Source organism: Delphinus delphis, chromosome 4, assembly GCF_949987515.2.
Source record: "Delphinus delphis chromosome 4, mDelDel1.2, whole genome shotgun sequence".
Classification (NCBI taxonomy): domain Eukaryota; kingdom Metazoa; phylum Chordata; class Mammalia; order Artiodactyla; family Delphinidae; genus Delphinus; species Delphinus delphis.
In genome coordinates this window covers 46155707-46169897 of record NC_082686.1, presented here as the reverse complement: position 1 = coordinate 46169897, position 14191 = coordinate 46155707, and the positions used below count along the sequence as shown (strand labels likewise).

The 14191-nt window shown below is 39.2% G+C and overlaps 1 protein-coding gene across 11 annotated transcripts in view; it reads right to left on the bottom strand.

Moving 5' to 3' along the window:
* Positions 1 to 199: 199 nt before the first annotated feature.
* ST3GAL6 (ST3 beta-galactoside alpha-2,3-sialyltransferase 6) overlaps positions 200 to 14191 on the bottom strand; it is a 79747-nt gene continuing 65755 nt past the window's right edge. For 8 of the 11 annotated variants that reach the window (XM_060010522.1, XM_060010528.1, XM_060010530.1 and 5 more), the window contains 5 exons: positions 11853 to 11948; positions 8708 to 8894; positions 8465 to 8602; positions 4099 to 4251; positions 218 to 3016 (listed from right to left, as the gene is read on the bottom strand). In XM_060010522.1, coding sequence (XP_059866505.1) covers positions 2930 to 3016; positions 4099 to 4251; positions 8465 to 8602; positions 8708 to 8894; positions 11853 to 11948 — 661 coding nt within the window. In that variant the 3' untranslated portion in view covers positions 218 to 2929. Of the gene's footprint in view, positions 3017 to 4098; positions 4252 to 8464; positions 8603 to 8707; positions 8895 to 11852; positions 11949 to 14191 lie in introns of all 11 variants that reach the window. The other 3 variants (XR_009519233.2, XR_011246443.1, XR_011246444.1) reach the window with 3 other exon arrangements.

Genomic DNA, 14191 nt, shown 5'->3' with positions numbered 1-14191 from the left:
TAAATCTAAATAGATCCTATTGCGTATGCAGGGTCTAGCCCAGTTATTTAAGTTCACGTTTCACTGTTTGCACTTTGTATTGAACAATGGGTTTATTCGCTGTTGAAATGGTTCGAGCAGAGGATTTATTCGGTAACTGAAATTAGGATGTTACTTATACACTTGCCCTCCCCCCACACACACCCCCCCCCAACCCTCGCACTGGAGGGAGCAGAAAATGAGCTCGTTTAAATATGAATGTGGCTGTAATTCTATGGAATGTGATAAAGCTTGAACTTCTTTCCCTGGGCTCCACATTGTTACCTGGAGAGCAAGAGGGTTACAGAAACACCATGTCAGATAATACAATTCGAAAGAATGAATAGATTAGGTGGGACAATAAAAGCTTTTCAGCCCCTCTTAAGAGAAATCAATGAAGCTCTGCTTATTAAAAAAAAAAAAAAAAATTACCTACTGGCTCTGCCTTTCAGTTCTGAACTTGAAGTCCCTAAACTGCAAAATCTAAGGAAGAGTTGGATACTTTTAGGTCAATTGTGGCACCAGTTCTCATTTAATCCAACTTGTGACTAGTTTCTTCTCATCTCCTCCTCTTCTTTTTTGGCACTGGGAAAGGTAGAAACAAAACATGTATTGAAATACGTATTGGAAATAAAAATGGCTTGAGTGTCAGTGATATTCTCCCAGAATGTACTTTTCTTACCTCGGCATGTACTGTAGTCACTCAGTATTTGTATATGTTGCTAGAATTTAGACTGTATAAATAGTGAGATTTTAATGTGTTCATGTGTTTTTAATAAATTGTATATATGTCTTGTTCAGGTTTTTTGTTTTTTGCTTAAATAAAACAACCTTGAGGTTTGTAACCTTTCTCATACCATGCAAAATGCCAGATCCCTCAATTTTAAGATCAGGTTTTTATGGCCAATATTATAGTACTTACAGTAACATTTGAAAATGCCACCATTGGGGGGGTTTTGGGGGTTTGGTTTTTTGTTGTTGTTGTTTTTATAAATTCATTTATTTATTTTTGGCTGCGTTAGGTCTTCGTTGCTGCGTGGGGGCTTTTCTCTAGTTGCAGTGAGCAGGGGCTAGCCTTGGATGCGGTGCGCGGGCTTCTAATTGCGGTGGCTTCTCTTGTTGCAGAGCACGGACTCTAGGCGCGTGGGCTTCAGTAGTTGTGGCGCGCAGGCTCAGTAGTTGTGGCACATGGGCCTAGTTGCTCCGCGTCTTGTGGGATCCTTCCCGGACCAGGGCTCGAACCCGTGTTGCCTGCATTGGCAGGCGGATTCTTACGCACTGCACCAGCAGGGAAGTGCCTACCGTTGGTTTTTGACATTGACTTTTTCTGTAGCCAGCACCATCCTTTCTGAAGCCCGAATTACTTTACATCAAACTCAGCTTCAGCAGCCCAGCTGCAGCCTATGGCTGTGTGGTATGAGGGAAAGATCACATTGAACAGCAGTGCCTTTTCCACCTCAAAGAAGTTATCAGAAAAATCAAACGAGACTGGTACGGTGCAAACATATGCTGGGATTAACAGAACAGAGTCCATATTTATTGCCTAGGTCTGGGTTAAATCAGCTACTAGTTTTGTCCCCCTTACACCACTTTCAAGTATGTCAGTCACTTATTTCTGTTTCTGATCTAATAGTATTTATACACTCTCTTTAGAGATGCAGGCTAGTTAGTTAGTGATAATTATCATTGTCTCCCAGTGATAATTATTGTTCAAAAGATGCCAGTTCTTTCCACTCCTACCTCTTCTGACAGCTCTTGATTCCAGCCTTATAACCTCCACTGTTCTCTTCACCCCTTGTCCCGCTCCCTCCCCATAGCCTTTGGTTATAGTCAGACATTAAAATGAAAAGGGAGACGACTAGCTCACCACTTTTGTCCAACTGGCTTGTTTGCATCCCACAACAGTCTTCTCTGGTGCACCCTAGGTGAGCTTTCCATTTGAAGATGCGATTTAATCATGTGGACAATTGGTTTTTCATGACAATGACATTTAAATCCAGAAAAAGCTTGACTCTTCTTAAAGGTTTACTCATTCATGTCTTTCCTAATTTACTTCCAATAAACTTTGAAATTTTAATGAATAAATTAAACCAGGCAAAAAATGTTTTAAGAATTTTTCTCCTTCTTGAGCTTGCCTAGTTCAGCTTCTTTGTATAAACTTTATTTCTTTAAAATAATGCAGTCACCAGATTTTAGGAATTGCATTCTTTCTTTGGTTATTTACTTATCCAGAGTTTCATATTTATCCTATTTCTTTCGACTTAAAAAACATCTTCATTCTACCAAACTACTCATCATAATCATGGTTTAACTTAACTGTAGGAAAAAAATGCTTAATTAAGCCAGTATGATCGTAGGTTTCCCTAATCATCCATGCTTAGGGTCTGGTTTAAGATTCCAGCCAGGTTCCTCAGGTAGAACAGAAATGAACCAAACAATCATCCAGAGAGAGCTACAGAGGCCTGAGGTGGTTCCAGTATGCCACATTCAAGGCGCCGCTGCATGCCAGCTCCCCACCAATTTACAGGAGGCAGATAAACCTCTCAGAATGTCACGTTACATTCAAAATCTGCTGTGGTAAACTAAATCCCCTTACTTATTAGGAAGTCACATCCCTTCAGAAGTCTAAGATGAAGTAACTATAAAAAGATGCTTAAAAACACCTCAGAAAACTAGCTTATTTTTAAAACAATGCAATGAAAAATTCACTCTCCCTGATAGCTTAGCATGTCTTGGTTTCCATAAATTAAATATATTCACAAAAATTAAGCTGGTGGTTATGAAGCACCAGGCAGCAATAGACTTAATATAATTTCTTGACAAGTACATCCAACATATTTAAAAATAAACTAAAAATTGCAGTGTAAAAATAAAACTAATACTGTTCGCATCATCTTCGGAGTCTGTAGGGTCAATCTTGAGTCAAGTCGATTACAAAGTTTTTTTCTATAATGTCCTTCAAAAAGAGCTGCTCTGCAGTCACATTGTGATACGCATTCTAAAGAAGAAAAATAAAATAAAATCACCATCTATCCCAATCTCAAAATGTTAACAACAGCAGCAACGGAATATGCTGTATCTAAAAACCTTAATTAAAAACTCAAGTAACAAGTGGCATGGATTTTTAACTTATCTTTCTCATTTCTTTTTCATTGCTCATTCTTGTGCCAGAGCTTTCCCTAAAGCCCACTCTTTCCACTTAAACCATCACATAAGTAAGAGGCTCCCTCACGTCATCTTCTAGTCTACTGAATTATGGTATAAATCTAGAAATCAGAATTTGAAGGTGTTAAGCTCTAACCTGAATAATACCACTTTTTCAGCTTATATAGTATTTAGGGATGAAGATTTAAGGGGACTGGTTTCATGTCGTGGGGTATATCCATATACTTAACAGCAAATCATTCACAGTTCAATATTTAAAATGTACAGGTAACATTTTAATCCTATCACTGTGTCACTAATCTAAGTTATAATTAGGAAAATAGGAAATTCCTTCCCATTTAATCAATTAAAGTCAAAATCTTAAGGATCAAATCCACCACCATTAATCCCCATTCAAGAGAAGAATGATCTAGTATAAAGGTTTACAACTTTTCTGACCGTGAAGATTCTTTCATGAAGTTAAAATGTTATGGACCTTCTCATCGACTTAACTGAAAAACTACATGAAAATAATTTGTATGATTATGGCCATGCTTTTAGGTGAATTTGAAATATCTCAAACAGCAGGTTTCTATATATTCAAATAGTGCAAATATGATACAGTATCTAGGGTAAGGCTTGGTCCCTATATAGGTTTGATGAGTTTCTCCCAGGGGTTTGAGGCCAACAGATTGGGAGCTGTAGTAAGAACTCTGGACCTGAGTCCTAATTTCAGCACATGCTATCTCTGTAAACCCTTATCAAGCCGTCATCGCCTCAAAACCTGTTCCCTCAGTAAAATGACAGGGTGAAAAGGGAGAATGTAAGCTTTCCAACTCTAAAGATCAAAGATTATACCAAAGTGTGTGTGTGTGTGTGTGTGTGTGTACAGACACACACACACACACTCACATATATATATATATATTTTTTTACCTTATTCATCAAAGACATGGTGGCATTCCCAAAGTAGTGCAAAGGACTCTTGAGGTCAGAAAAGTTGTACTTAAAACCAGCAAGGTGAACTTCATGACATATGTGAAATGCCAACGTAATGGCAATAATTCCTGTTGTTGGGTGTTTGGGTTTCTGGAGGAGGAAATGAAAATTTAGGGAAAAAAATCCAAACAAGGTACCTGTTTCCAAAACATTTGGGTGACCTAATCTTATAAAATAGCATCTTCTGAACATTTAATCAGGACAGAAATACTTCAGTTAAATCCTTGTCATGCCCTAAGGTTCAAGCCCCAAAGTTAATATCCTAACTCTGAATATAAAGTGTTGCTTGGAATCTTAGAAAGTCTCTCAGGTCAAACTTAACTGCAGTACTAGTCCAGAAGACAGCTATCAAATGAAGCCTTTAAGGAAAAGGATGCTGCTGCCTTGTTTTTAAAAAACACACCGAAGTCAAGCAACTTGTAGAAAAAGCAAAGCCTGAGAATGTTAAACCCACGTATGAAACGTAAGGACAGCTTAATTCACTAATGGATAAGATCATGCTAAAAGGCTTCAAATAACTTAGCCTTAAAATGGTTCTGTTTTATAATGCTGATAATTTAGCTCTAGGGAAAGACAGCTTTAATCAAGTAACTTCAATAACAAATTGCCATGGTAATGATCTGACTAGAAAATAAAGATTCTAGACGTATATACAGATTAAAGTCACAATCTCAGTTTTGTTTTTAAATTGATTATAATTTTAACTAAATTTTAACTAAAAAGAAAGAAACCAAGCATCGTCTTCACATGTACATATATCCTGAAAAACACTATAATAGATGTTTGGCAGAAGGGTCTTGGCATTCAAAGTTTTCATTCTCGTTGGATGGCCTTCAGAGGCAAAACCAGGATATACCTTAAATTTACTAATACAAAAATTCAAGGAGATTTTCTTTTGATTAAATGTTTCTTACAGATCCCATGGAAATTACATATGATTAATTATGATTTTGAGAAAAAGAAAAAAATCAGAGCAGCACAATAAAATCAGATAAACTCCAGGATGCAAATTTGTCTGCAAGCCTAACAGCCTTTTTTTTTTAAGTCTTTTTTTTTTTTAACATCTTTATTGGAGTATAATTGCTTTACAATGGTGTGTTAGTTTCTGCTGTATAACAAAGTGAATCAGCTATATGCATACATATATCCCCATATCTCCTCCCTCTTGCGTCTCCCTCCCACCTTCCCTATCCCACCACTGTAGGTCATCACAAAGCTTGGAGCTGATCTCCCTGTGCTATGCAGCTGCTTCCCACTAGCCATCCATTTTACATTTCACTCCCCTAGTAAGTTTCCGTTCCTACTCTCCAAGATGACAATTTCACACCTTTCTATCCAACAGCTCTACCCTTCTTCCTACTTTGTCAATTTAATCCTTATTTTTCTTAGAAAACAGAATCGATCAGACAAGAGCTACATCATCTTCACAATTCCAAATCTACCTTCGTCTTTAACCATATTTTCAGTGCTCACTCCTATGTGGATGAAGATGTCCCTGTTCCTACCTACGGCCAACCTCTCCACTCGTGCACTCCATTTTATCACATTTCTTTTCTCAACAATTTCGCTTTCACAAGTATCCCTTTTCTCTCTTCATCATCAATATTTCCCTCTATTGAATCATGCCCTTCAGCACACAAACATATCATCTATCTTTCTTTAAAATAAAAAAAAACCTTGAGCCTATATCTTCCAACCATTTCTCTGCTTTCTTTTCTAGCAAAACTCCATTAAAGATTTGCCTCCGCTCACTCGTGTCCCATGTTCTCTCTCTTTAACCCAGTTCAGTCAGGCTGTCTTTCTCTTTCTTACCCTTGTCCATATCAATATGACCTCCATGTTTACAGGACCGCATCTGACATAGCTGACCTCTCTGAAATACAGCTGTGTCCCTCCCTTGGCTTCTGGGACACTGTGTCCTACTAGAACTTCAGTCTACTTACAACTAGTTCTAGGATCATCTCTAAGTAAGACCAGGGTCTTCCTGTGCACCACCTAAAACAAAAATCAAGGAACAAATCTGATCTTACTTCACGTAGGAAAGTAAGAGCTGAAAAGTCACAAAATATACATTCAGAAGCTGTCCTTTCCCCTCAAAATTACTATGAAATAGGGTTTAAATTTAAACTATTTATGCTTTTTGACTTGGGAATTCCACTTCCAGATGTCCTTCCTACAGAAATCACACAAGTGTGCAGAAAATCTCTATAAGTACATGCATTTCTACATTACCTATAGAGGATAAAAGCTGGATATAAAACTAAAGGTCTGGGCTTCCCTGGTGGCGCAGTGGTTGAGAGTCCACCTGCCGATGCAGGGGACACGGGTTCGTGCCCCGGTCCGGGAAGATCCCACATGCCGCGGAGCGGCTAGGCCCGTGAGCCATGGCCGCTGAGCCTGCGCGTCCGGAGCCTGTGCTCCACAACAGTGAGAGGCCCGCGTACCACCAAAAAAAAAAAACCTAAAAACTAAAGGTCTGTAAATAGGGGAAGGGTTAATTAAATGGAGAGGGGAAATAGCAGAACAGTATCTATAGTATAATCACAATTATACTGAACAAACAAAAAGTGCTTGTGTTTGTAAATGAATAGACAAGAGTCTATGCAAACAATAAATGCTAGAGAGGGTGTGGAGAAAAGGGAACCCTCTTGCACTGTTGGTGGGAATGTAAATTGATACAGCCACTACGGAGAACAGTAGGGAGGTTCCTTAAAAATTAAAAATAGAACTACCATATGCCCCAGCAATCCCACTCCTGGGCATACACCTGGAGAAAACCATAATTCAAAAAAATACGTGTACCCCAGTGTTCACTGCAGCATTATTTACAATAGCCAGGACATGGAAGCAACCTAAATGTCCATCAACAGAGGAACAGATAAAGAAGATGTGGTACATATATACAGTGGAATATTACTCATCCATAAAAAGGAACGAACTAGTGCTATTTGCAGAAACATGGATGGACCTAGAGACTGTCATACAGAGGAAAGTTAAGTCAGAAAGAGAAAAACAAATATCGTATAATACAGCTTATATGTGGAATCTAGAAAAATGGTACAGATGAACTTACTCCCAAAGCAGAAATAGAGACACAGATGTAGAGAACAAACATGGATACCAAGAGGGGAAGGGGGGATGGGATGAACTGGGACATTGGGATTGACATATATAATTACTATGTATAAAATAGATAACTAATGAGAACCTATTGTATAGCACAGGGGACTCTACTCAGTGCTCTGTGGTGACCTAAATGGGAAGGAAATCAAAAAAAGAGGGGATATAGGTATAACTGATTCACTTTGCTGTACAGCAGAAACTAACACATTGTAAAGCAACTATACTCCAATAAAAAATTAACTTTAAAAAAACCAGTGCTTGTGTTTGTAAATGCATAGACAAGAGTCTAGAAGGATATAAAAGGCAATAAAGCTTGGGAGATAATCTGAGTTATGGAGAGAAGAGAAAAGGATGATTTCCTTTTTTAAAAAACACTCCTTTGTAAAAGCTGTTTGATTTTAAGCATGTAATATTTTAGAATTTATCATGCTGAAGAAAAGATACAAAATACGTGTTTATTTCTTTGGATTTTACCCAATTACAAAAGAGAAAGCCTCATTTCAGCTGAGATATCACATTACACAGTTACTCAAGCTTCAAGTGAAAAACATAGCCTGCCACTGTATGGGTCTAAAGACTATTTTTTCCCTAGGGAATGCAGACAAACAGGGCTGCAAGAGTCAGAGTCAATGAGATTCCTTATAATTAAAAAGAATTAAGGACTTCCCTGGTGGCGCAGTGGTTAAGAATCCACCTGCCAATGCAGGGAACACGGGTTCGAGCCCTGGTTCAGGAAGATCCTACATGCCGCGGAGCAACTAAGCCTGTGCGCCACAACTACTGAGCCCACAAGCCACAACTACTGAAGCCCACGCACCTAGAGCCTGTGTTCCGCAACAAAGAGGAGCCACCACAATGAGAAGCCCGCGCACCCCGAGGAGGGGTAGCCCCTGCTTGCCGCAACTAGAGAAAGCAAGTGGGCAGCAACAAAGACCCAACACAGCCAAAAATAATTAATTAATTAATTAATGGCAGAACCCCCCCCCCCACTTAAGGTTCTTTTCCTTGCAACATGAAAAACATAAAGCTAAAATCCAAAGATAATGTGATTTCACTAACCCAGGCGTGAGTGAAGCCACCTCACGAGTTGTGGTTCTCATCCAGTTTCCAAGAGCCCCAAGGACCCTCTGTCCCACCCCTGTGAGGTCTTTAGTTTGAAACTGCAAAGGAAAATACATACCTGATTTTTGGGAAACACTTTTGGGAAATGAAGCAGTTCATAAGCTGCTGTTCTGATAATGAAAGGATCTAATATTCTGATTTGATACGGTTTATAGATCAGATTTAATGCTGGTTTCTTCCAAAAACCATTAGTGTTCTGAAATAAAGTAAGAAAACAGAAAATACAACTTGTTGTTGTCTCTTTTTTTTTAATGAAAAAAAATGAAGGTAATTGGAAGCCAGATCAATTTTGCCAACTTACTATTTTGCCACCTGTCAACAATTCCCACAGCCACTTTAAATCAAGCGGCTTAAAAGCAGTGAGAATCACCGTAGTATTAGGATCATTGTGATTGGGATCTGAAAAAACAGATTCTGGATAAAAAAGTCGGAAGGTAGTCCTTCTCCCAACTTCCTCTTCATGTCCTAAAATAGGACCATTATTCATTCTGTGGGTAGTAAAACACACAAGATATGTAGACCAAGTGCAGTACGGGTCACGTCCATCACAGTTCTCAGAGCTTTCAGAGATGGACAAACATTGTCAGCCGTGTAGCCAGGGCTCTAAAGCCACACGGCAATCCGTCAATCTTTCACACGTAACAGCCAAGGAAATAACTCCCTTTCGTGAAACAGCTGTTTGATCAAAGGCAGAAACATTCATTTGTGTTTGAAAATTAACTGTGGGGACCTGATAATTCATTCTTACCTCCAGAAAAATTGAAGACAAAATGAAACAAATGGGAACATAAAACCACAGAATACTCAAGCTAAAAGAGACGTGGCAGGACATCCAGACAAAACCCCTTGTGTTTGCAGATGAGGGCCCCAATGTACATAGAGAGAAAGTTACTTGCCCAGGGTTACACAATCATGTAGCAGGTGGACGTGTGTCTCAGTGACTGACAGGCAAGAGTCACAGTTAAGGTGATTTGAAAACCCACCAAAATTGTTGTGCTCTGAAATAAAGTAACAACATAAAATTGCTATATTTATACCCAAGCACAACCAAATGAATGACTATCTCTGGTGTGAACCAAAGAACCACAAAGGATCCAGTGTTGGGTTTGTGGATACTCAAAGCCAAGGTTAGACATATACTATTTATGCACACACCATGAAGGTGTGCTATGAAAAGGAATGCACTGTTCCCAAAACACTGTCCCCTAGGAGATAAATACTGTTTGACCCTTTGCCACTGACTGTGATATAAGGCAGCCTTAGTAACACCTGAAATGACTTTCATAATGTCTTTAATGGCATTTTCCCACAAGGGCCTGGTGTGGTTCTAGGTGACCAGATTTTAGACAATTATAAAGAAATTTGTGAGTGCTTCAACATTGTTTTGTGGATAAATTTTCACAGCTTCCTCAAAGTGAATAATCCACAGAAAATAAGGTGACCACGTTATGCAGAAACCCTCAGCTTGTAACCCAGCAAAATGCCCAAGCACTGCCAGGTCATCCTAATGCATTGCCCAGCGCGAAGCTTTCCCACTCTACAGAAGACTATTCATAGCCATTCCCAACACACACAAACTTTATGCCGGATGATGACCTGACTTCACCCTTTCAATGAGAAAACAACTCAAAATGTCCGCATTTCCCCACCATTATATCTACGGGACTTGGTAGCTGTAACCACAATCCCAGCTTTCCCTTCCACTGCAGAGATAACCACACTGGTGTTTGGACCCCATCCCCTCTCTTGTTACCACACCAACCTCCTTATTCATTTCCATCAGTTTACTAATATGCTTTAGAATCTATCTTTATAAAAGGAAACAAAATAGAAAATCTCCTTTGAGTCCACAATCATCTCCAGCGACTATCTCATTTCTCAACTCCACAGTGAAATTTCTCTAAAGAGTTGCTTCTACTGGTTTCTCCACTTTCTCACCTGTCATTCTCTCCTCAAACCACCCCACTTGGGCTTCTCCCCCGCACCGTGCCTCCAAGTCTTCTGTCAAGAGTAACAGTGAGCTTCAGCTTGCCAGTCCAATGGTGAACTCTGTCCTTATCTTACATGACCTCTCACCAGCCTTTGTCATGCTTGAAACCTCCCTCTGTCTTAAAACACTGTGCTCTCTTGGCTTTTGTGATCACCTTCTCCTGTCTTTCTTCCTACCTCACTGGTAGATCCTCTCCAACTCTTTAACTCCTTTTTCTTTGCTCAACCTTTAAGTTTTGACTACTTCAAAGCTCAGTCCTGGGCCCTCTTCTCTGTCTCTCCCTGGGAAATCTCACGCAGTCCATGGTTTAAGTACAACTTACAGGCTGTTCGCAATGAAGATTTTAACCTGTTTATCTAACTGCCTACTTTGACTTACCCACTGCAAATCTAGTAAGCATATCAAACCTAGTATGTTCAAACAATAATCTTGATTCTCCTCTAAACCTGTTCCTACCCTAGTCCTCCCCAATTCAATGAATGGTACCACTATCCAGCCAATCTCTTAAGCTGAAAACCTAGGAGGAGGTATCCTGCATTCCTTTATTCCCATCTCTGCTCACATCTAATGCATCAGAACATCCTGATAACTTTACCTCTAAAACATGCCTCAGTCTAGCCCCTTATCTCCTTCCACACCATGACAATCCTGTTGCAAGCCACCATTCTCTACCCAAATGCAGCAACCTAACTGGCCTCTTTGTTTCCACAGCTTGTCCTTCCTGTTTCATTGTCCATGCCATCACCAGGGTATTTTAAAGACATAACCAGATAGAGTTGCTCTCTCGCTTAACAATTTTCAAAAGTTTTCTGTTAACATAAAACGCAAGCTCTAATCGTAGTTTACAAAGTCCTACACAGCCTGCTCCTTACCTACCTCTTCGGCTGCCAATTGCACCACCTCCCCAGCCTGCTGCCCTCCAACCTCACTGGTTTTCTTGCTGCTGCTCTTAAACCTAGCATCATACCCTCCTGGAGACCTGCAGTAAACATCCTCTCTGTCTGTATTCCCTAGTCTTCATACGGCCGGTACTGTGTGGTCTTAGGTCCAGTTGAGATGTCTCCCCTTCAAAACAGTCATCAATTCAAAAACAGCCACTCAGTCATTCTCTATCACACATGTTTTAATTGTTTGCATGGCATTTATTACTACATTTCTTTAATTACTGTTTTCTTCCCCTCATTAGAATGTAAGCTCCACGGGGAGCAAGAATATTATTCTTTTTCACTGCTATATCCCCCTAGAACTGTGCCTGGCATATTAAGGGGATTTCATAAATATTTGCTAAATAAATGACCTGAAATCTAGGCCTACTCCAGCCAACAACTCGAGTAATGTGTAATGTACTTAAACATACTACAGCGACTCTACTTCCTTTTAAAACACAGCGGTATTAAAGCAGGAAACTATACTCTTTTGAAACAATTCCAGGTTAGCAAGTAGAAGATATATTTACCTTATTATTACATCATAGGAGTCAATTTTTTCTCCTAACGTCTTATTCTTCAAAACTCCACCATTACCAACCACCACACATTTTTTACATGGTACACTGTTGGGCAAATGACAAGAGAGAGATTGAGCCATCTTTTACAAAACTGGGTGATTCCAAGAACCCATTCATACTTTGAGGAACCCAATACAAGATTTCACTTGTTGCACAAGTAGAAAAAGAACCAGTTGTAACTTACAGGTCTAGGGATATATTAGAAAGATATAAGATTCAAGAAATAACATTCCATAGGAAGTATATCATCATTAGCAACTATTAATGCATATCAGTTCATATACATCCCCTCATTTGATTCTCATAACCACCCACTGAGATGAGTAAGCCTGATATTCCAATTTTACAAATGAAGAAAGAGATTCAAAAAACTGTTAGGTGACATTTCAAAGTCATACTCCAAAGAGGTAAAATTAGGATTGGACTACAAAAATACCCCTCAATATAGGATTCTGCATGTTAATATTGATACAAGTGTGTTTCGTATTAGATGTGTATGTATTTTCCATCAGCATTACCCATTCCCCTGAGATTCCAGCTCTGGGTTACTGCTGCGTCTTATAAGTTTGGAGACAGACAGAATAGAATCTGGTTGGCAAAGTGCAGCTTCCTTGTACCTGCCCGTGCTCATTTCAATTCCCCAAACGGGTACTGGTTCTTGAAGCTTAACCAATACAAATGAGAAGTTTACTGTGTGTTCCTGGCAAAGAGCTTTAAAGTAGGACATGAAGTGGGACTTCCCATTGCTGGCCAGAATCAGCCTAGGCCAGTGGATTATCTACTGTTCAGCTCTCATCCAACGTGGCCTGGCCCTCAACATAATAAAAGCCATATATGACAAACCCACAGCAAACATCCTTCTCAAGGGTGAAAAACTGAAAGCATTTCCTCTAAGACCAGGATCAAGACAAGGATGTCCACTCTCACCACTTTTATTCAACATAGTTTTGGAAGTCCTAGCCACAGCAATCAGAGAAGAAAAAGAGATAAAAGGAATCTAAATTGGAAAGAAGAAGTAAAACTGTCCCTGTTTGCAGATGACATGATACTATACATAGAAAATCCTAAAGACGCTACCAGAAAACTACTAGAGCCCATCAATAAATTTGGTAAAGTTGCAGCACATAAAATTACCACACAGAAATCTCTTGCATTCCTATACAGTAACAATGAAAGATCCAAAAGAGAAATTAAGGAAACAATCCCATTTACCATTGCAAAAGAAAAGAATATAATACCTAGGAATAAACCTACCTAAGGAGGCAAAAAACCTGTATGTGCTCAGAAAACTATAAGACACTGATGAAAGAAATCAAAGATGACACAAACAGATGGAGGGATATACCATGTTCTCGGACTGGAAGAATCAATAATGTGAAAATGACTATACGACCCAAAGCAATCTACAGATTCAATGCAATCCCTATCAAATTATCAATAGCATTTTCCACAGAATTAGAACAAAAAATTTTACAATTTGTATGAAAACACAAAAGACCCCAAATAGCCAGAGCAATCTTGAGAAAGAAAAACGGAGCTGGAGGTATCAGGCTCCCTGACTTCAAACTATACTACGAAGTTACAGTAATCAAAACAGTATGGTACTGGCACAAGAAAAGAAATGTAGGTCAGTGGAACAGGATAGAAAGTCCAGAGATAAACCCATGCACCTATGGTCACCTAATCTATGACAAAGCAGGCAACGATATACAATGGAGAAAAGACAGGCTCTTCAATAAGTGGTGCTGGGAAAACTGGACAGCTACATGTGAAACAATGAAATCAGAACATTCTGTAACACCATACACAAAAATAAACTCAAAATGGATTAAAGACCTAAGTGTAAGACCAGATACTGTAAAACTCTTAAGAGGAAAACAGGCAGAACATTCTCTGACACAAATCGCAGGAAGACCTTTTTTTGATCCACCTCCTAGAGTAATGAAAATAAAAACAAAAATAAACAAATGGGACGTAATTAAACTTCAAAGCTTTTGCACAGCAAAGGAAACCGTAAACAAGTAAACAAAACAAAAAGACAACCCACAGAATGGGAGAAAATATTTGCAAATGAAGTGACCCGACAAGGGATTAATCTCCAAAATAAACAGCTCATGCATCTCAATATCAAAAAAACAAACAACCCAATCAAATGAGCAGAAGGTCTAAATAGACATTTCTCCAAAGAAGACATGCAGATGGCCAAGAGGCACGTGAAAAGATGCTCAACGTTGCTAATTATTAGAGAAATGCCAGTCAAAACTACAATGAGGTATCACCTCACACCG